Source organism: Falco cherrug, chromosome 4, assembly GCF_023634085.1.
Source record: "Falco cherrug isolate bFalChe1 chromosome 4, bFalChe1.pri, whole genome shotgun sequence".
In the NCBI taxonomy this organism is placed as follows: Eukaryota; Metazoa; Chordata; class Aves; order Falconiformes; family Falconidae; genus Falco; species Falco cherrug.
This window is the reverse complement of record NC_073700.1, coordinates 18,741,447-18,761,822: the sequence shown is the minus strand read 5'-3', so window position 1 is coordinate 18,761,822 and position 20,376 is coordinate 18,741,447. Positions and strand designations below refer to the sequence as shown.

Sequence of the window (20,376 nt, the reverse complement as noted above, 5' to 3'; positions counted from 1 at the left end):
TGACTGTTTTCTGATAGAAATCATCAAATTAATATAAACTTAAGCAAGTTCTGAAAGGGAAAAAATAAACCCCAAAACAATCTTCAAAAAAATATAATGGAACCCTCAAGCTTTTCTACAGTCATGGAATGCCAAGATCATTCAATAAAACTTAGGATTTTTTTTCTTTTTGGTAAATTCTTTTTCTCCACTAGGGTTTGTTTTTTTTCTCTTAATCTTCCTCCCACAGTCTCCTTGGGCACCATATACTTACGGGTCATTTGACTTGGGTATCAAAGTGCCTAGTTCTTTTATACGATCATTAATATTAAATCTTCTTCTTCGTTCAACTTTAGGAAAAACAGCACAAAGTTACAAGTAATATTCACACTTAATTACAACATATAAAGTGTTTTATCAAATATTTTTTTAAGCACCACTGAAATGTTCACCTGAAGCTTAAAAACCAGTGACAAGGTAATTTATTTTGCTCTCCTACGCATGGACACACAAAGACAGAAGTTCTGTCTATACTGTAAAAATGTGGGACTGGTGAAGTGGCAAAGTTAAACTGAGACTAAAAACCAGGATGGCGGTGTTAGCATAGGACTCAACTGACAAGTGAGTGTTTTCCTAGGGAAAAGCATCACAGGCAAATTCAGAGACAAAAAATTTAGATTCCCAAGGGAATTCTGAAGCAGGAAAAGGGACAAACTGTATCGTCTCTTCTTTAAAGTATTCTTCCAGGTGCAACATTTAGAGGATCCAAAAGTCAAATTTAAACACCAATTTTATGCATTAGCTTTTCATGCTATGGAAACTGCTTCTGAATAGCTCAAGACATGAAGTAGTTCTTTTTTTCTAGTAATACAAAGGATAAAAGGACACTTTAAAGATCCTTTAAGTCATAAGATGCCAATTATTTTACTAAAATATTTTTTCCAAATTGGAAATACCTGTTCCTTTCAAAAATTGAATTTATAATATTGCCACACTGAGAATGCACACTGATGTTTGAAGTCACAAACTGACTTCAGATTAATTTTGGAAAAAAGAAGGCAAAATTGTGCAAGGTGGACTTGTTGAAAGCGACTGGATCAAATGTTGTTTCCAGTAATTCCATTGTTGAAAACCATCCATTCACTTGGCTTATTGAAAAAACATAAAAATAGTTTAACGTTCAATAGTAGATTTAAGCACACATTTCACAAGAACTCGAGATACTTGATCTATGAGCACAACATAATGAACTGGTACTGCATACAACATGCGGTGTCTCATTCAGATTTAAACACCAGCATTCGAACACTTAACGCCCAAAATCATTGCTAAAACTGGCGCAAAATGCAAAGAACAAAAACTTACTCAAGTTGTGATTGTCTTTCTTTTGCCTCTCCTTAGCCAACGCTCTCGCTTCTGACTCTGTAGGGAAAATACATGCTGTGCATGTGAATGAAGTAATTAGAATTAAAATAATTCAAACACAACGTTTCAGTCTGTGAAATATTTGCGCAGGAAGCCTGATCGATATTTGTCAAACCAATTACTACAGCCATTCCGGCGAGCGAGAAGGGCCTGTAACATCAAGCTGAGACTGCCAAAACACAGCGCTGATGTTGAACTTCACCCCTGCGCCCACGGAGCATCTCTTCCCACACTTCCCATACTGACTTCCATGACGTGAACGTTTCCCACGGAGGCCCTGATTCAGCAAGGTATTTGAGGACAACAAACTGCTGAAATCCAACATACCTTCTCCTGCACGTACATGCAGCCAGCACGCTTACGTGCCACGCAGCGGCTGAACCAGAGGAACAGCATGCTTCCTGCATTGCTACCGGCGCAGGATGTGAAGCAGTCAGGCGTCAGAGGCTCTGCTCACCAGAATTAAGGCTACATCCTTCAGTGGCATGTGCACACACATCACCACAAGGCTCAAGGTATAACTTAAGTGACCTATTAAAAATACTGTATTTTCCAGCCACGTTAACTGCTCTCATTATATGAAAAAAAGATGAGAAATTCAACGCCTTTATTAGCAGTAACGTTAGAAAACAATGGTCCTGGCTTCAGGAAAAGCAGAAAGAAAAATAATGACAACTATGCTGCACATCAGTTGTCTCCTCAACTCAGAACTGCTCTTAACTTTGCTCCATACATTTATTATCAGACTCCGGCCCACAGCAATTCAGGCAAAAGCATATGTAACTCATTATTTTTAGTTCTCATTTGATGTTACATTTCTCAAGGAATTTCAGCTATTTTCATGTTTGCTCTAACCCTTTTAATTTCTGAAAAAGGTGAAGTTATTACTCCTTGCCCTGCTGCATTTAAATCTCAAAAGCAGCAAGTATTATTTAGTTTCACAGTAAGTCAGTAAGGAAGAATGATTATCACACGATCCATTATGGATCAAAACCCTCTTACTGGCTCCAATAGGTTATTTTTTTATTATTCCTGTGTTATTTTTTTTTAAGCAATATGGATTATGGCCCACCCAATTCAAATTAACAGATGATAAGGGTTTCCCCTAGAGTACTGGAAGGTTAGTACTTCATTGCTTAGAATATACAGCTCCAGCAATATTAGGCAGTATAGCAAGACACAGCCTCTTCTTCGTTAGCCTCCCAAAGGATCCCAAAAAAAGTTTGGGAGATCATTGCATGTCTTAATGAAATTTGCGATTAACCTAACATTGCCTCATGAAACAAATACAATGTTTGTAAAGCCAAAACTGATAGAAACCACACTCCTGGTGAGCAGGATTCCCATTAAATGCTTCAGTAACTACAGCTGAGAACTCCCAACGATCATCAACATCAAATGCTGGGGTAGCAGATTTTTTTTTTTTTTTTTTTGGGGGGGGGGGGTGGGTGGGGTGTCTTCTTCATTGTGATATTTATACAGTAGGATGAAGAGAAGTTTCTGACAAATGACAGATTTAAATATTGCAAGGTCTCTCCAGCCTAGCTCCCACAGCAAAATTAGGAAATGGAGAACTAGAAGTGTACAAAGGCTTGGCTAGATCAGTGTCAAAGTGACTGCTGTTAAATCTGAGTTTAATTCCTAAACCTCTCCTAAATTAAATGCAAGCTGCTAGCATATATTTTGAACAGAAAAAGCACTCACCTAAATTGTTTCTGCATACGGGTGAGTGTAGCATATAGACATTTAACTTAGTTCAGGTTTATTCTGACGAGCTGAGGACTTCCATAAGACCACTTCTCTCACTGCTTTCCCCCTCTCTTTCTGCCTTCTTTGCCTGAAGTCTTAACACAACCATCTGGAGCGAAATGATCTAGCATGGACATCCAAGCAGCTGGATGTGTAATTTGCAGTCTATGGCTACCTTTAACTTCCTATAAGCAGGGCAATGAAACTGTCTGTGATGCAGGACTTTGAGGAGTTCTCATCCCCTCCCACCCTCCTCTTCACATAGCTCCATCGCTGTACAAGCTTTTCATTTTCTAGCAGCCACAAATCACTGTGCACTTTGTGTGTCTTCATTTGGTGCTGAACTCAAATTTTGTACAGTCATATATGTGCAAATATCCACCAACTCAGACATGTGGCATTTCCTCCTGAGAAGCTGACTCCACTCCTGGGCTATTAAAACTGCTCTACTTTAACTAATTCCTGCCTAGAACCTGCTTTGCAACTGAGTCAGCCTGTGAGTTTTCACAACAGAAACCCAGAAAGATGACAGTCAAGAAACTATGCCTCTACCATACTGCATGCAGTACGGCTCCCTGGTGGCCTTAAGAACAGCCATTTCTGGGTATTCAGGTGATTTTGCCATCAGTTCTACGATGGATCTCCATTTGTTCATCCTGCAGACAAGCTTACCTTGCATACTGTACCCTACATGTGGTGATACCCTTTCAAGAGAAGTAGCACAGCAAAAATAAAACATGCTTGAGAATACAAAACTTCTTATTCCTTCCTTCTAAATGTTTAGCTTCTGTACACACGTGCTTGAGAGAAAGGCTTTTAATGTCCTGCCTCCCTCCCCCTGCCTGCCACGGCTTATTGCACTGCTGGGGGAACCGACACAAGAAAGTTGAAGAATACTTCATTTTCATCTTAATTTAAGAAATGCAGATTCTTTCTTGAGTACCTGATTTTATGTTTTCTAGGATCTAGGTTGTCCATTCTTCATAATTCAATAGATTTGTTCATTACCGCCCTCCTCTACTAAAGCCTCAACACGTAGCATTCCTTGACATGAATCCCATGGAGACTCCAGATGTGAAATTGTTAAAGTTTGGTGTTGACAGAGCAAACAATAAGCCCAAACTAGAAAACAGCTCTGCAAGAGATGCAAGGAAGCTTCCTACAACACCATGTTCTCAATATGCAGACTTGACTATAACAACTAGGGCTTGAACTTGTCACAGTGAACACATACAAACCTACACATGAACACAACTGCATGACAGGCCAGTGAATTTGCTAAAAAATGGTCTACAAACAAAAAGTAACTATTTATCCATAAATTCTTGCTCATAACAGAAATTATGTCCAATATCACCTGAATTCAAAACAATTACAGTACTACTCCAAGGTGGTATTTTAGACTTATTTACCTGTGAGCTCCCTTTTTATATTAGGAAGATTAGCTGGACATGAGTTGCTGATGTTCAGTCCTGGAGGAGGCATGCTTTGGTTGCCATAAAGGTCAATCAAATTGCCAGACACGGGCAACTGGAAAAGACAAACAAGGAAAAGGATCATTTTGTTTGCCCTGATGAAAGGCTTTGTACAGAAGAACAGAGTTTGGATCTGCCAAGAAATCTGTACTCTTTTCGATGTGGAAACAGATTGTGTAATAAAGTCAGCAAAAGTCACATATACATACAGGCACAAGGAATATAACACCTACACTGGGAAAATTCTGTCCTCTCTCCTCGAGAGTACGCAGACAGAGAACATGCAGAAGAGGTAACACACTGACAATATTGCTGTATGGCTGCTCCTCATTTTTCAGTGAAACTATTACATCTGTACCCCCAGCATTTCTCTTACTCAAAACACCTGAAAGCCTACAGAACTCCCCTGGAGGAAGCCCCCCTTCTTCCAGGAATACGTGAGTGAAAGTACTTAGCAAGTTATCACATGCTTGAGGAAGAAACACTGTATTAATCAACCACATTTTTCATGTGATTTGAAAGCTACCTACACAGAAAACATTTAAGCTTACTTCAACTTGGTTCTCGCCTTACATAACAAGAACACGCATCAGTAGGAGGAAGATTATTTTTACATCAAGTTTCCTCAATTACTTGTTCATTCTGCTATTCTTATTTAGATATGTTTAAGCAAGGAGATTTATACAGAAATAGGATAGTATTTCAGCAAGACTTAGCAAAGCTATCCCTTTAAATTGAAACACATTTAAACAAGTTTACATTTATCCTGAGTGGATTATTTTACCCATCTCTTCTTTGTTTCCAAACCAGGTTTTGGAAAGACAGGTATAAAACACTGATCTCTTATCTTCTTATCATTGTTGTTGCAAAGAAAACAAATCCCTCCAAGACACTGATCCTGCAGAGATCAGGGTATGTATTAACACTCATGCAAATAATGCTGTCGAATACAATAGAGTGAGTCACAGCCTGGACTATTAAACTCCTACGGATGGTCCTTGCCAGACAGGGACCTAAGAGTATTTCTCTGCCATCTGGAGCTACTGTAAGAAGCAAAGTTGATATGCATCCACTAAAGTACCACCAGCTAAAGCCATGCTGATACTTGTCTTGAATAGATGGTGGCCAACAGAGTCCCCCCCGACTCAATCTTCAAGTGATACAGGAAAAATATAACTGAATTCTCACCAAGATTCAGCTTTACAATTCCTTGCCCTCCCCTTAGGTCTTGAATACAATATTAAAAAAAAAAAACACCCAAAACAAAACACAAAACCACACACACAACAACAAAAATACCCCCAAAAAAACAAAACAAAAGGAACATCTATAATAAAGCTAAAGTCACAGCTGTCCATCACAGATCATGGTCCCAGCTGTGACCCACCCATGTTAATGTCGGGGTGACCACTCACCCTCACTGCTCTACAAGGTTGACCCTTGTATCTTTTGGCCCCCCAAATACATCCATGACACTGGCACAGCAACAGCGTCATACACCCTTCTGACTTGGATGTGCTTTTTCTATTCATGCTCCTAAGCATGGGGAGAACACAAAGACAGTGTTTGTAGTAGAGGGACTTGAAGTTCGAAACCAGACATGTGAAACCTAATCAGGAATTTTAGAGAATAAAAAAAAAAAGTTAAAAAAAATCAGAAATCTAGAAACTAGCATCTCAAGCCTTGGTAAAGCAGCTAGGTTATAATGAAACATGGAGAACAGTTAAGGTCACTAAGCTGCTTCCTTTACTGGTGGGCCTCGCTTGTTACAAGTTTGTGGTTTTGTTGTCATCGTCCCCTTTCCCTAAAGGTGTCAACACTGTGCCAGATTTCCAGAAGTACACAGGACCCGTGTGAGCAACCACCGCAGAAGGGGGCAGTAACATGGGCAGCAGCTGCTGGACATGCACACTGCAGTCTTGCAGCAGCTGCAAGCACGAGAGGAACCCAACCATGAGCTGTTTGCAACCACAGGAGTACAAGCAGTGCTGATGTAGCATTAGCTAAATGAAGGAAGATGAAGGGAGAAATTTGCACAGCTGCTAGATATTGCAGGTTTGCATGTTCATCAAGGAAATTTACATTAGAGGTAGATGCCAACAGTCTCAGTGTTAAATCAGTGATCCATAAGCAAAGAGACTGACAGATTTCTTTGACTACTCTTCCCAGCAAGTTGAACTCCACAGGTTAAAGCTTCAGTTTTAACTTTTTACTACGAGCATGACTACATGCATGGTCCATACTCAGTATGAGCCCCTGAGAGGCCTCTTCTCCAGGACAGCTGCAAGTCACAACTTTGGGACTAACTTTAGCCAATTCCTTTCAAATGAAAAAAGTAAAGTGCGTGCTCGTCTCACATGGCTAAAATACCCACAATTAAACAAAAGTTAAAACTGAGGCACATCCTCTGTTTACGATTATATTCCAAGTCCCAGAGGAATAAAATCAGTGGACTTGTAAGGCAAGACCAATCATCATCATTAGTGCAGAGTTTAGGGAACCAGAAAGGGGAGAGGACCCCTATGCTGAGGGCACTGATTTCAGATGGACGAGTCAGTAAAACTGTGAGCACAGAAAAGCAGCCACAAAGGCTGAAATGGGGGGGGGGGGGGGGGGGGGGGGCGGGAACCAAGCCAAAACAAAACACAAAAAAACACAGAAGGGGCTTATAGTGTGAACAACGCATCAACAGCTAGGCATTTATTCTTCCTATTGGAAGAAAATTAAACATTTTTTTGGCAAACATTTCAAATCTTATCTATTAAGATAGTTAATAGATCCCTTTCCCCAAATAAAAAGAGAAGGGAAAACGTTCAAAGCTCCCACGACCATTTCATTGGGAAGATCGAGTCTCAAATTTGAGAAAGACAGAATTTCCTGGTGCTAAGGATGCTCCTTCCCTGTCTTTTTCAAACTCTACTACGTTTCCAATCTAAATATGCTTTCCTTAAAGTTTTCCTAGCCACTCCTGGCTAAGAAGAAATTTAAATACAGCATCACTGTAACAAAGTAAAGGATGTAAACAAAGGTAGAGTGGCTTATGCCAGGCTTAGCTTGTTATCTACCTTGAAAGAGTATGGTACAAATGTTGTCACTTGTGAGATTTCATTTTTCTAGGTTTCACAAGGTACACAAGCATCCCAAGTAAAACAAATTTCAGCCTTCCTATCACTTTGGATCTTTTTTTTTTTTTTTTTAAATAGCTGCTTTTATATAACAGACATTTCAAACATGGTAATTATTACCCCAGATTCGTCACAGACTCCCCTGAAATGTACGCTGAGACTTTCCTTTCTCCTCCACTACTCCAACAAAACAAGCCCCCACATTCAGGTCATCGGGCCTTGGTATAAAAGTCACTGAGACACCAGCCGTGTGATCAGCAAGGCTGTTTCTAAGGAATCGGTGCACACTGGAATGAGTTCGTTGCACAGCTCATGCAGCCTACAGCGGACTGTGCTGTTCCCTTACCTACAAGCCCACGCTCAGCAACAGTCCCTGAACTAAGACTCCTTTCCACTTCTGGAGTTTTAACGTCCACAGGGAAGTCACATTCAGAAGCAGAGCTACACATGCCCACACAACTTTCCACATCAGATTCTTGCTAGAATTGATTAGTTGGATGAATTAGTTGTCATCTCAACTCATCATACAAGAGTACTTTGCACAGCACCTAGCAATTCAATTCCTAGGTCCTATCTACACAGAAAACCCTGTGGGCAAACCAGTGACTATTTTGTGATACCTTTCACCACAGAAGCAAAGCCTGTTAACTTGTAACCAAATACCGAAGTTTACAAACACTTCCATAAGCAGTTGATTGCAACAAAACCTGTTCATTCAAGAGGTACTTGGAAACTTCCCTTAGCTCGCTCTACACAGAAATCTCCGATTTTGCTTAACAAATAAGTACTAGTACCAAATGTAACAAACCAGTCCTTTTGTTCTTTGTTGGTTATGGAACAATAACAGCCTTTGTCAAAATCTCAGCACAGCTATTTATAGGTTGCGTCTCTTTAGAAACCATTTCTTCTCAATTTCTTCCACCTCTACTTAGTTCAGTCTACAGATATTAATTCCTTGTTAGTAAAATGTTGTGTGTTTTAAAGAGCTAAATCCTGTTCCAAAAGCGTCCGCCACATCAGGTTCATTTTTTTCGTCCAACCAGTTGTTGGAAAACATGGTTTCATTTCCATCTTTTCAACACTGGTATTAGGTTAATTCAGAGACTGAACTATGCCTTTCGCCTCCAGCAATTTAAATGTATTAGTAAAGACATCTTAATTCTATTGTTTTATATCCTTATTTTACAGACTTAACCACATGAAGTGGGCAATTTCTGAAATTTCACAGATGTGGATCAGGCAGTCTTTACAAGGCTTATAAACGCAGCAAGCAGGAGGAATGCAGACTACCCTAAATATTGACCACATGGACTCCTTGCACCAAAAGAGTGTAGAGTACCCTTATGTCCTTGCCTACAAGCAAAGAGCCACTGCTGGGGTCCCTGTGGAACGAGAGGAAGAAAAGCACAGAGAAATCCAAATCCCTTCTAATGTAATGGTGCTAATTTCTAACGTAACAGATCCTAATGCAATGGAAAGTCAGAGAAAGGGCTCTAGAGGAAACTTATCCCTCAATTAAAAAAAAAAAAGTAACTACCCTGAAAAATGGTATTTTTCAAGGGTTTTCCAGTCAAATTCCAGGATAGATGCACTTTTCAAGCCATGTTAAAGAGAAATTCATTCTTTCCGGTAGGACTCTGCAGTCCTTTCTCTGTCTGCTCAAAGGGCACTATTTACAAAGGGATGCTAGTGGGCCGCTTCCTGCGGCGTGCACCACGTCTCCAAGAGGGCTGTGGGAATCTGTGGGAGCGTAGGACTAGGTTAACATGACATCAGACAACTACTGTCAGCAAACGTAAATCTATACTACAAAACTGATGCTATGTGGTAAGCTGTAAATTTTGGCACTAGATAAAAAAGAAACAGACGCCAGCACTGGCAGACATCTACTCAGCCAGATCTAACAGCACTTAAGCCTAAGGCAAAAAATTCACTGGAGCTACCCGCCACAAAAGATCAAAATGAGATTATGCCACAAGTACGATTACATTAATGCTCGCAGCAATGTGAAACAGCAAACAGAAACAGCAACTCGGAGGTAACCTGCGCCTTCCCCTCGCTCACTGACTTTCACACCCCTGTTCCTGTCTTTTGCCACAGGCTTCCTGTGTCTGCTCCCCCTATTCAGCTTTTAAGCTTCTTTATTCCTTCCCCTTTTGTTTGTTTTGGAGGTTGTTTTTTGGGGATTTTTTCTCCCCCTAAATTTTCTAACATCTTTGCTGTTGTCTAGCTAGAGACTTCTCTCCACTTGAAATCAGGTTAAGCTAAAGCTAAGATGTTAGAGCTAAAAGTTAAACTAGAGCATCTCCGACAGAGATGCTAACACATGCTTAAGCATGGCATACAATTTCTTACTTGAACATGATGAGATAGAGGAACTTGGGGTTCTGGAGGATCTTTCTAGGCTTTCCGAATCCAAGTAGGATGTCCATGGTGATCTTTAATATCAATGGGTCTAAGGCCACTGCTGTAAGCCCAGTTCACTCCTCTGTTACAATCTCCTCACCGACTAACTCGATTTGGAAATAGGAAAAGCAAAATTGTCCTTTGTACTCCCTCAACCTGATTCTAAAGCTTGCCTTTTTAAATCCATGTTTTCCATTAAAACTGTATACCTTCAGCTCTTCAAACAAAAACTAATTACACCCTGTGGGACAATACAATAACTACTTAATTGCTCAGAAGAAAAGTCGTGCTACAGTTTTGCATTCTCTCAAGGAAAGACAATTATACTAAAGAGGGAAACCAGAAGGAAAGGACTGTTGTACCGTATTTGCCATTTGCAGGGCTGGGTCCATCAAGCCAAGGATTTCTTCATTGTAACTTGACTCCAGACTAATAATGTCATCAATCACGTCATCCATCTGCAGCAGAAAAGGTGGACAAAGGAAACCGCCACAGTTATCAGTCCCATTAAGACACAGAGGCATGACCAAGCCCTCCAGCCACGTGCCGGCTCCCTGCAGCACGGCCCGGGCAGAGGTGCCTGTGCAGTTCTGCCACGCTCCAAACCCAGCCCCTCGGCCAAGGTCCCCGCTATCCAACCAGGACAGTCCAGTCATGACATGGCTGAGGCTTCACGGTCCAACCCACCCCTCCCACCAGCAGCTACCCTGCGCTGCCTGCCTACGGGCACACCGTTCCTCCCAGGAACGGTGGGCGAGACTGCTCCTGCAGAACGAGCTACGCCAAGGACATGACTCCCCAACCCCGTGCGGCACTGCCTCTCTACCCGCCACATTCTTCCTCTAGCTGTGGGGTCAAAACCTGCGTGCAAACAGGAACGCTCAAGTCCCCGACACCTGAAAGAGAAGGAGAGGGGACAACGGCTTGCTGGGTGACAGGCTGCCCGCCCTTAACAACAGAATCCACTGGATTCGTAACCCTCATGCACCCTCTCCCAGGGAGCACCACTCCAGAGCAGCTCGGAGATGATTTTGGGTGGTGCAAGCCATCTTCTTTCTAGGGCTGGGCCAGGAGGCACCTCCATGAGCTCCTGCATAGTGAGGAGAAACAGAGCCCTCCTGAGCACCCACACAGGTGCTTCAAACTGTCCTGCAAGATTGGCTATTTCCTTTTCGCTCACTATAAAAATGGAGCTTAAGTGACAGACATATACAAAATCAGTGCATAATGTTGATGGTAGAAATAGTAGTGTACAGGATTTTTGTATCAGCTCCAGAAAGTGTGATCAGAATTACACTGACTGGAAGAGAGGGCAAGGAAGGAACTAACAGTTACAGCCCATATCCAAAGTTTTGTTACCAGAAATAAAAACCCCTTGGTTAAATTAAAAAAAAAAAAAAGGGGGGGGGGGGGGGAAGAAAAAAAGATGACTACTGAGGATGAATTAACATGGGTGGAATAAAGCCTTCTCACATAATTTTTTTAAATACAAGTGTGATCTGATAGAAATGTGGTCTTGGAAACTATCAGGACAAGAACACACACATGCAGTCTTGGGAAAACTGCATTGGAAAGGATTTCCTGAAGTGAGACCTCAGCAGGGTCTTCTGCTTATACTGTTACAGTGCTAGAAACGCACTAGCCCTCATCAGATACCTAATTTTGCGTTTGACATCAATGCTAATAAACAATGTTGTTCTTTTGTTCCTTAAATGCATCTTAGATTCAACTTCTTAAAGACACTATGGGGCAAGTTTATTCTTCAACATAACTTCAAAGAAACATGCTCATTAGAAAAGGGACCTGTGCTCCAACTCCTGTGTCATCCAGTACCTGCATGCATGATGCTCGTGAGTGTGTGTTCAGAGCCGGGCACTCACTCTCAACCCTGCTTTGCTCTTCAAATTTATAAAATCCCTGCAGAAATAAAAAGGAAAAAAAGAAGGGGGGGAGGAAAAAAAAGAAAAAGCAAAGCATGGATCTGAGTTCATGGCACAGTCTCAGTCCCAAAAAGAGCATGATTGAAACTGTCATGCACACATGTGCCTGGTGACACAGCAAAATGAAGCTGTAAATATCTTATGGGGGAAAAAAAAAAAAAAGATCCGGGCACAGCTGAGGCAAAAGGATAAAACTATTTGATTTTCATTTCTTCTGAGGCTACAGAGCACAAGTAATTTCTCTTTCATGTGCAAAATATGTTCTGTAATAACTGTTTCTCAAAGTTGCATAACATTTTCCTCAGAGTGCATCTGTATTAAAAATCTGGCACAAAGGCTTGAGGGGGGAGGATGAGGGGACACGAGGAGCTCTACAATTCTCTCCCATTTGTCACATTACAAAAATACTGACATGATTTCTTACACTTGTTAACATCTTTCAAATCATCTTCCTTCAGCACCTGATCACACATATAACAACCAACTAAGTTTTTTCCAGCAAAAAGTAAGATGAGGTTGCAAAGGACTTCTAGGCATAGGCTAGTGAAATCCTGTATTTGCACCACTGAGTTCATCATGAAACAGCATTCCATAATATTTTAGGGTATATTAGGTGGGATAATCTGGCCTTCCAGCTAAGCAAAGGACTTGCTCAAATTTTACTGTAAAAATACCTAAAATATCTCAAAAAGCTTTTTGTGTTTTTCAGTTATTTTTGCTATGCTCTTTGCTCTTTTCTACACGAATGAGCCATAAATAACATTATTCCAGAAAGCTACAGCTTACAAAACTGCTTTGTATTCTCCAAAGGTCAACTATTCACTGCATGCATCAAGCAAGAGGGGGGAAGTAGTTTTAATAAGCATAAACTAGCTAAAATAGTTCAAAAAAAATGAGGAAGTTAGAGGGACACAGGGTTTTTTTGCCAAAATGTTCTATGCAAATATATATTAATCAGAGGTAGCAGTTGCACTTTCAAAGTGAACAGTTCAGAAAAGAAGATAAATGTCTTAACGAGCAAATAGGGATTAAAACAGAAAGCAGACTGCAATTCCAATCTACTGAATAATATGCACACGAGAGCGTATTACCTCTTTCTCACAGTTGGAGTTAAGGGTAAGCATCGCCATTGGGCTGTTAGGCGCGCTGCTTCCAGTTCCTGGCGGCATGACATGATCCCCGGGCTGGTTTGGACATGGCAAGCTCAGGGCTTGGTTGGCATGTTTGTTTGCGAGAGTGGTAGAGAGGTACTGCTTTACCTGCTGCCGCTGGGCTTGCTGAATGTGGTACTTGGTTGGATTCTCAAGGTGAGTCTGCACCTGTATGACACAATTTAAAAAGTGCTTTATTGTTTTAGAACATCGTTACACGTGCTATCGATTTGAGCTATACATTTGTGACATATATACCGGCTAAGCATTTGACTTAAAATACAGACTTGTGAAGCTCCGAAGAAATCAACAGCACTTCACTAATTCACATTCAAAGGCAAGATACCAGTTTACGACCTAGCGTTTCAATAATTGACTTTTTAATGGTAAACCAAGATGTTCCACTTATTTTTCTACAACATGAGATTTCTCACTTAATACCAATGCTCAGGCTTCCCTGTTTACACAGACACTCCAGAACAGCCAGTTCTGTGTTCAGACCTTCAGCTACGCGACATTTAGTTTTCACTAAAACACAGAGAAACGAGTCGTACCGCAGGAGTCATTTCACTTGTTAGTAGCTACCAATTAAAACCAAGTAGTGTGAATTGCTACCCTTTATCAGATGTCAAGTAACAGATCAAAAAGTTTGTTGTTAGTTCTTTAGGTTCTGGTTGTTCGTATTTTTAAAATAACGCACTGGTTAAAAAATAAAAAAAGCAATACACCTTCTTTTTTGCCTACGTATTATTTATATCTCAGATCTATGGCCTAAATCATATACAAATAAGACAGCCTGTTTATAAACACATTATGCAAATAAGATGCAAGAAAAGAAGTGTTTCAGTTCAGATCAATCACTGTCCTCAGTAACAGCTGTTTCTGTATTTAGGATAAGCTTTTCACTACTTAAGAATTTTTTTATATATAAAATATTAAAAACCTCATACCGAATTATTCTTGTGCACCCTAAATAAGCAAAAGAAAGGCACTTCTTTTCCCATGCAAGTTTTTCACCGTATCCTGGAAACTCTCTGTCACCTTTCTTTGTTAATGTTTTTATTGGAAGGTAGAAACCAAACCAAAATATAATAATACTCCAAGAAGTTTTTTTTGTTTTAAAACAGTTCCATTGAAGTGACTTTTGCTATTACAAGTGACCACATATGTCCCTCACTTACTGTTGTGGAAGAAATAAAATAAAGTATACTAGATACCAGAGGAAAAGGATCTCCTGTATACTGTAAGCCTTCTTAGCAACAGGTTTTAAAATAAGTCTGCAATAACAACTCACCTGATAATAATTATACTCAAGCATTTCCAGCATACTACTTATAGGTTGCAAGAGAAGCGACAGCAATATCCTTTGCTCTATGCTACTCCAGTTTGAGGGATTCACGTACAGAAGCACCATAAACAAGCTACCCCAAAACAGCAGAAGAAACTTGAATGCCACTGCTCAGACTTATAGTAACCTACGCTAATTAGCCATGCATGCAGAGAAATAAACAGTTCACACAGGGGCTCTTCTTGGAAGCTATGTAAGTTTAGCCCTAAGTATTGGTATTATTTTTTTTTCCCTGGCTTTGATGTCATGCTTTTTCATAAACATAAAAGGACCTTTTAAGCGATGGGCTATCAAAGTCAGATTGACAGTTCGCTCAAGGCTAATCTGCTATTCATCTTTCGTTCCAGTCGTACTAATAGACAATGGTATTTTTCTTTAGCAGTGAGGTTAAAAGTTTTTAAGTACTGAGTAAGAAATAACTGAACAAATGCCCTGCAAGCCTAACGCATATCCGCTGGCAGTGGGGCGCACAGGGCCATGCAGCCCTACCCTCAGCCTCCAGGGCCAGCCATCCACCACCCTGCCCCATGCAGCCAGTGGTCCACTCGGGACCTGCAGCCTAACACAAAGGACTTGAAAAAGCTCTACCACATCCTCAGCCTCCCTGATGCTTCAGAGCTCATTAATTCTGTCTCAATCTACAGCTGGAAGATTTCCAGTTCAGGAGTGGTTAACAATAAGCTAAAGCATGTCCCAAATGCATCTCTCTGCACTTAGAATCATAGAACCATGGAATCATTTTGGTTGGAAAAGACTTTTATGATCACCGAGTCCAACCGTTAACCCAACACTGCCAAGCCTGTCACTAACCCACGTCCCTGGGCACCGCATCCACATATTTAAAACATTTCCAGGGGTGGTGACTCCACCACATCCCTGGGCAGCTTATGCCAGCGCTTGACAATGCTTGTACACAGTCACGGTACCGAATACAGTCCCTACACCTTCTAGAACTTACTTTTTCTTTCTATCCAACTCCTTGTCAAAAGCCTGCGCTTAAGCACAGGCAATCAAAAGCTGCTCAACTTGCATTATTTCCCCAAAGTCTCTGCTGCACAGGGAAGCACGCTTAAGAGAGTGTTTCTGGAGAGTATAATCTGATTTGTTGCACTAAATCGCAAGACAACACAATACAGAAGTCTGCTGTGATAAGTACAGCACTTGCTTTGTCAGTCCCAAACTGTTTTATCAGTTATCCTATCACCAGTGGTAAGAGTTATGCTGCACAGATAAGTCTATTTTTCACTTAAATTTTCATCTTCTGAGTAAATAAAGTTATCAGTAAATGAGTTATTTTTGTAACACTTATCTTCAAATATGTTATTTTAAAAACAAGCCCTACTTGTCTGACAGAATTTGCACAGTTCTTCTTCCTCCACGGGCACCAAGATACCACAGCTGTTTTCACAGACCCCGCCAGGCCGACAAGGATGGAGCAAAGCCTCTCCTCTACACCCATCTGCTACCCATCCTCCACACCCCCAGCACAGAGACCAGCAAAACTCCAAGACCCACATCTCAACTGTGCATCAAATATTACTTATAAAACATACTAATACACTGAGCTGACTCCACTCCATGTCAAGTTCTGAAACACACACTGCCTAACTGACATAGGATTTGTTGGCAAAACATACTTACTTCACAAGAACTTACTTTCCCCCAGATTCAGTGGTATCATCCTATGTTAGAACAGTCTGTGTTATGTTGCTACTCAATGATTTTTTTGTTTTCTTGGTTTGGTTTTGGTTTGGTTTTTTTGTTGTTGTTCTTGAGACTAACTCTGTCTTTGGCCTAGACCACCCTTTTCTGCAGGCTCTCCATCTAAGAAAGCTCAAATGTGCCCACTTGGGCAAGTGTCCCAAGATGCACCAGTCATATTCAGCTTGCAGATAAGCCATAAAGCAATCTTATTTTTTGACAAAATATCTCACAAGCAAAGAGCTGCAAAACAAACCCTACATCGAAATTCCACTATCCTGAATTCAAAACCATGAATGAAATCTTTGACTTAATTAAGATCTAATTTTGGTCCTCAGCCCCTTCTTGCCTTTGGGATGAAGAATAGTTCTTGTTGTTCTTCCAAATTCATGAGACACAAAGCACAAGACAACAATTTATTGGTTTGGATACACTCCCTAAGAAATGCATCTGAACAGAGACATGCAAGAAAAAAGGAAAAACTTGAAACTGAATCCTTTGGATCTCCAACCATCTATTGCCAGAAATCTCCACCCAGGCTTTGCTGCAACATCACTAAACCAAGTAGAACATGGGTTTTGGGGCATTTTGGTATTGGCAAGCAAGAAATAATCTTTCATATGCAGAACTTTGGAAATTATTTAAGACAAGATGTCAAAATTATCACACAATAGCAACCAAAGAATCTGGCTACAAGGAACTACAGATCAAGGATGGCCAAGTGGCAGCCTACAGCCTGGATTCAGCAAAGAAACACCTGGAAGAAGGCTGTACTTTCTGTTTCTATTCAGGTGCATTTTCGGTTTGCTTGGTTATCGAGGTTCTGCTCACATGGGTAACACAGAGTAACACTGTCTCAGAAATAGAGGCCCTGAACTGGTTTCATGCTAGAACAGCTTTCGATGCCAGCTTCTCCACTAATCTCCATGGGCTGGCTCCATGAACAGTTGGAACCATCCCTGCATCAGGTACACCTGCACTACAAGCCTCACAGGTCAGCAATTCAAGCTCCATCCGCTCTTGCCATGCTGACACTGAGCTAGTATGGTTTTTCTTGAGCTGAAGCGCTGAGAAAAGCAATATAAAGAAGTCAATTTGACTGCACCCATATGTAAGCCAGCTGAGGCCCTGCAAGGCTGAGCTGGGCTGGAAAAGTGTTGGATGGAGCCACGCCGATTACTCAGCACTCATCCTTCACTCTCTGGAGTATCCTGGAGAACGTTATCTCAAGCATGGGAAAGGCTTTCTCATACCTTCATTTATCTTGACATCTGACTGCTAATTCCAGTGCTTACATCCAGTTCGAGTACCTGAGCAGGGGAAAAACAATTCCTGAGAAGCTGCCTATTTTCTTTCACATCACAGAAACACTAGTAATAACTCATACACGTAGAGTAGGTTTTTCCCAGCCCTTGGGTTTAGCGTCAACAAAGCAAGCGTTTCATCAGTGGCTTTCACTAGCTTTAAGCATACGCACCCTATCAGCGGGAACTTTAGGTGTACCTCAGACTACATTCTTTAAAATCCTTGTATTATATTACAGAGCAGTGACAGGACTCCTGAGTAGACCCACATACTTCCTTCAATTTGAAAAACTAAAAATGTTTCCTGTTAAGGTGATCAGGGAATCAGGAATTTAAACACAAAGTGTAGCCCCACGCTTAACCACAAAGCATACAGCTCAAATAGTTCCTCTGTACGAACAGGCAACCGAAGCAATTCTCCCAATACTTGCTCCACCTGTCAAGTCTTGCTGGGAATTGCTCAGACCTAATTTACTAATAACTTGCTAATGATGGCAAGAACTTGGAACAGTGCTACGTGGCAACAGGGCAACACCCCCACTCCCCATGGGTACACTTGGACCAAATCCCTGTTGTAGGAGCATACTGGAGAGTTCACTCTTGGGCAGGCACAGGGCAGGGAAGCCTGGTGGCTTGGCCAATGCATTTTGCACAGCGTATTCCAGAAACTTAATGGCTAATGATTAAAATAACGGGGAACTTACACCAGACTAAAAATCAGTCATTAGCTGCGGCTTTACTACATGCTCCAGCTTCAAGTTCACAGAGTCACAGAATCACTTAGGAAAACCTTTAAGATCATCGAGTCCAGCTGTAGTTAGAAGTTGATCAATTGCTGTAGGATCAAGCTTTGACCCACCAGCACTTCTGGATGAAGGTAAATAGGCTAAATTAGTTGTCCTGTGTTATTTGTATACTTATTAATTTGTCCATCCATGAGTTTGATCTGTTTGAAATGCATAACTCCAAGCAGCCAGCACAAACCCAGCATATCTTGTGTTAAGAGTATCCCTTCAAGGTGGAATACCGCTTATTGGTTTTGCCGTCTCAGTTACTACTTAAACTCACAATGTGTTACTTGTCACATCCCCAAGTACCACCGCTTTCAAACTTTTCCTACCACCCAGGGAGAAATACAAAAAATATTATCTATTTCAGTGTGATCACAGAAGAGTTTGGTATGAACAGCCAGCCTTAGGTGCTGCTGCATAATAAAAAGAAACAACAAAAAAGCCCCAACACTCTTCCCCCCCCCCACACTCCCCCAAAATACCAATGTTATAAAACTCTGAAGCACCTAATTGTTTTACTCTCTAGTGGTCTTATCCTGTAACTGCTGAACATTTTAACACGCAATTTCATTACCAGAACTTCTGCAGATATCCAGACTACTACTAGCATACTCATGTTCCCACAACATTCACAAGAAGAAAAGGCAACAAGGCCAAGCAGAAAAACCACCAGGAACAAAACATTAAATGAATTTGAGAAGAACAAAGCCAGTTTTGAACTAGCCATACTTGAAACCCTGATGTCAGTGCAGGACCTTGAGGACGGCGATGGCATCCTGCCTCAGGGAGCCCCACCTGCGCATGTCTGCTTTGCCCCGAGGCCCAGCACTGCCTTTCGCCACCCCTTGGTCCTCCCCATGTCTCATCTCCTCCTCCTTTCATGGCAGACATCACACCTGCACATCTCTCACCCCCTCCGGCAAAGGCCACTGCTGCCCCAGAGCCCCTGGCTGTCCTCGCGCTGGGAACTCACCATGGGTCCTGCCCAGAGCCAGCACCGTGCTCAGCATCTCCCGCGCTCAGGCAGGAGCCATCTGTGCAGCCAGAACAGCCTCCCCTGCCTTCCTCCTCCCGGCTGGGCTTAGAGGACACAGCACCCGTTTCCTAGCAAAAAGGGAATTGCTAAGACCCAGGACACGGAGCTCAGCAGTGGAGACCTCATGCCTGTGATTGCAAAGCTGATGCCCCCAGTTCGCCGCTGGTGCAACACAAGTGACAAAAGGCCATTAGGATGCCAGCAGTGCTGGGCTGTCCCGCTCCTCTGGCCCCCCACGAGCTGGGAAGGAACATATTCCCATTGCCCAAGCCACACAGAAGGAGATTCTTCTCACCAAGAGCATCACTGAACCTTCCTGTGAAAGTAAAGCCCAACTGTTTAATGCTTCATTTAGGCAGAGATAGGCTTGAGCACAGGGACATGCCAGAGATTTACAGAGGACAACTAACCAAGGGGAAAGAAGATATCCCCCCTCCCCGCACTTTTTTTTTTTTTTTTTTAAATTAAAAAGACCATTTGTTTCAAGTAAATTGCCTTAGGACTTACAGTTTATAATTACAAATAAAATACTTTTTGGTCAGTTTTTTCAGTTCAATAGAATGTTTTGTTGCTTAGACAGCTAAATGTCATGGGATTTTTAAGAAAGGTTAAAATTCTGTGTCATTTAACAATTAATGGTACTCAAAAACAATACTAAATCACATCCACTGAAGTGTTTCACAAGGGTTTCAGGCTTCTGTTGGGTCTCCTGCAGCAGAAAGCCCTGTTCAATGCACCAGCCCAGGGCTTCAAAGCTACTTTTTAAAACTGCTTCAACCCATCACTTTCAAGGATAAAAACCCAACAGGAGCAGCAAGAAACTGTTGTATAAATTGAATAAAACCAGAAAGCAGTACAAATACATGTCTATTCTTTCTGGCTAGGGGGATGGGGGGGAACGGAACACACCAACCAAAAAAAACTGAGGCAAATGACGTATGAAAAA

At 41.5% G+C, this 20,376-nt stretch overlaps 1 protein-coding gene across 4 annotated transcripts in view; it reads right to left on the bottom strand.

The window, feature by feature from the left end:
• The window catches only part of MITF (melanocyte inducing transcription factor), a 110,194-nt gene that overhangs the window by 8,339 nt on the left and 81,479 nt on the right, over positions 1–20,376 (bottom strand). The window contains exons 3-8 of one of the 4 annotated variants that reach the window (XM_055708352.1): positions 13,191–13,418; positions 11,993–12,076; positions 10,522–10,617; positions 4,566–4,683; positions 1,345–1,419; positions 254–329 (exon numbers count right to left, since the gene is read on the bottom strand). In XM_055708352.1, coding sequence (XP_055564327.1) covers positions 254–329; positions 1,345–1,419; positions 4,566–4,683; positions 10,522–10,617; positions 11,993–12,076; positions 13,191–13,418 — 677 coding nt within the window. The remainder of the gene's footprint in view (positions 1–253; positions 330–1,344; positions 1,420–4,565; positions 4,684–10,521; positions 10,618–11,992; positions 12,077–13,190; positions 13,419–20,376) is intronic. The other 3 variants (XM_055708353.1, XM_055708354.1, XM_055708356.1) reach the window with 3 other exon arrangements.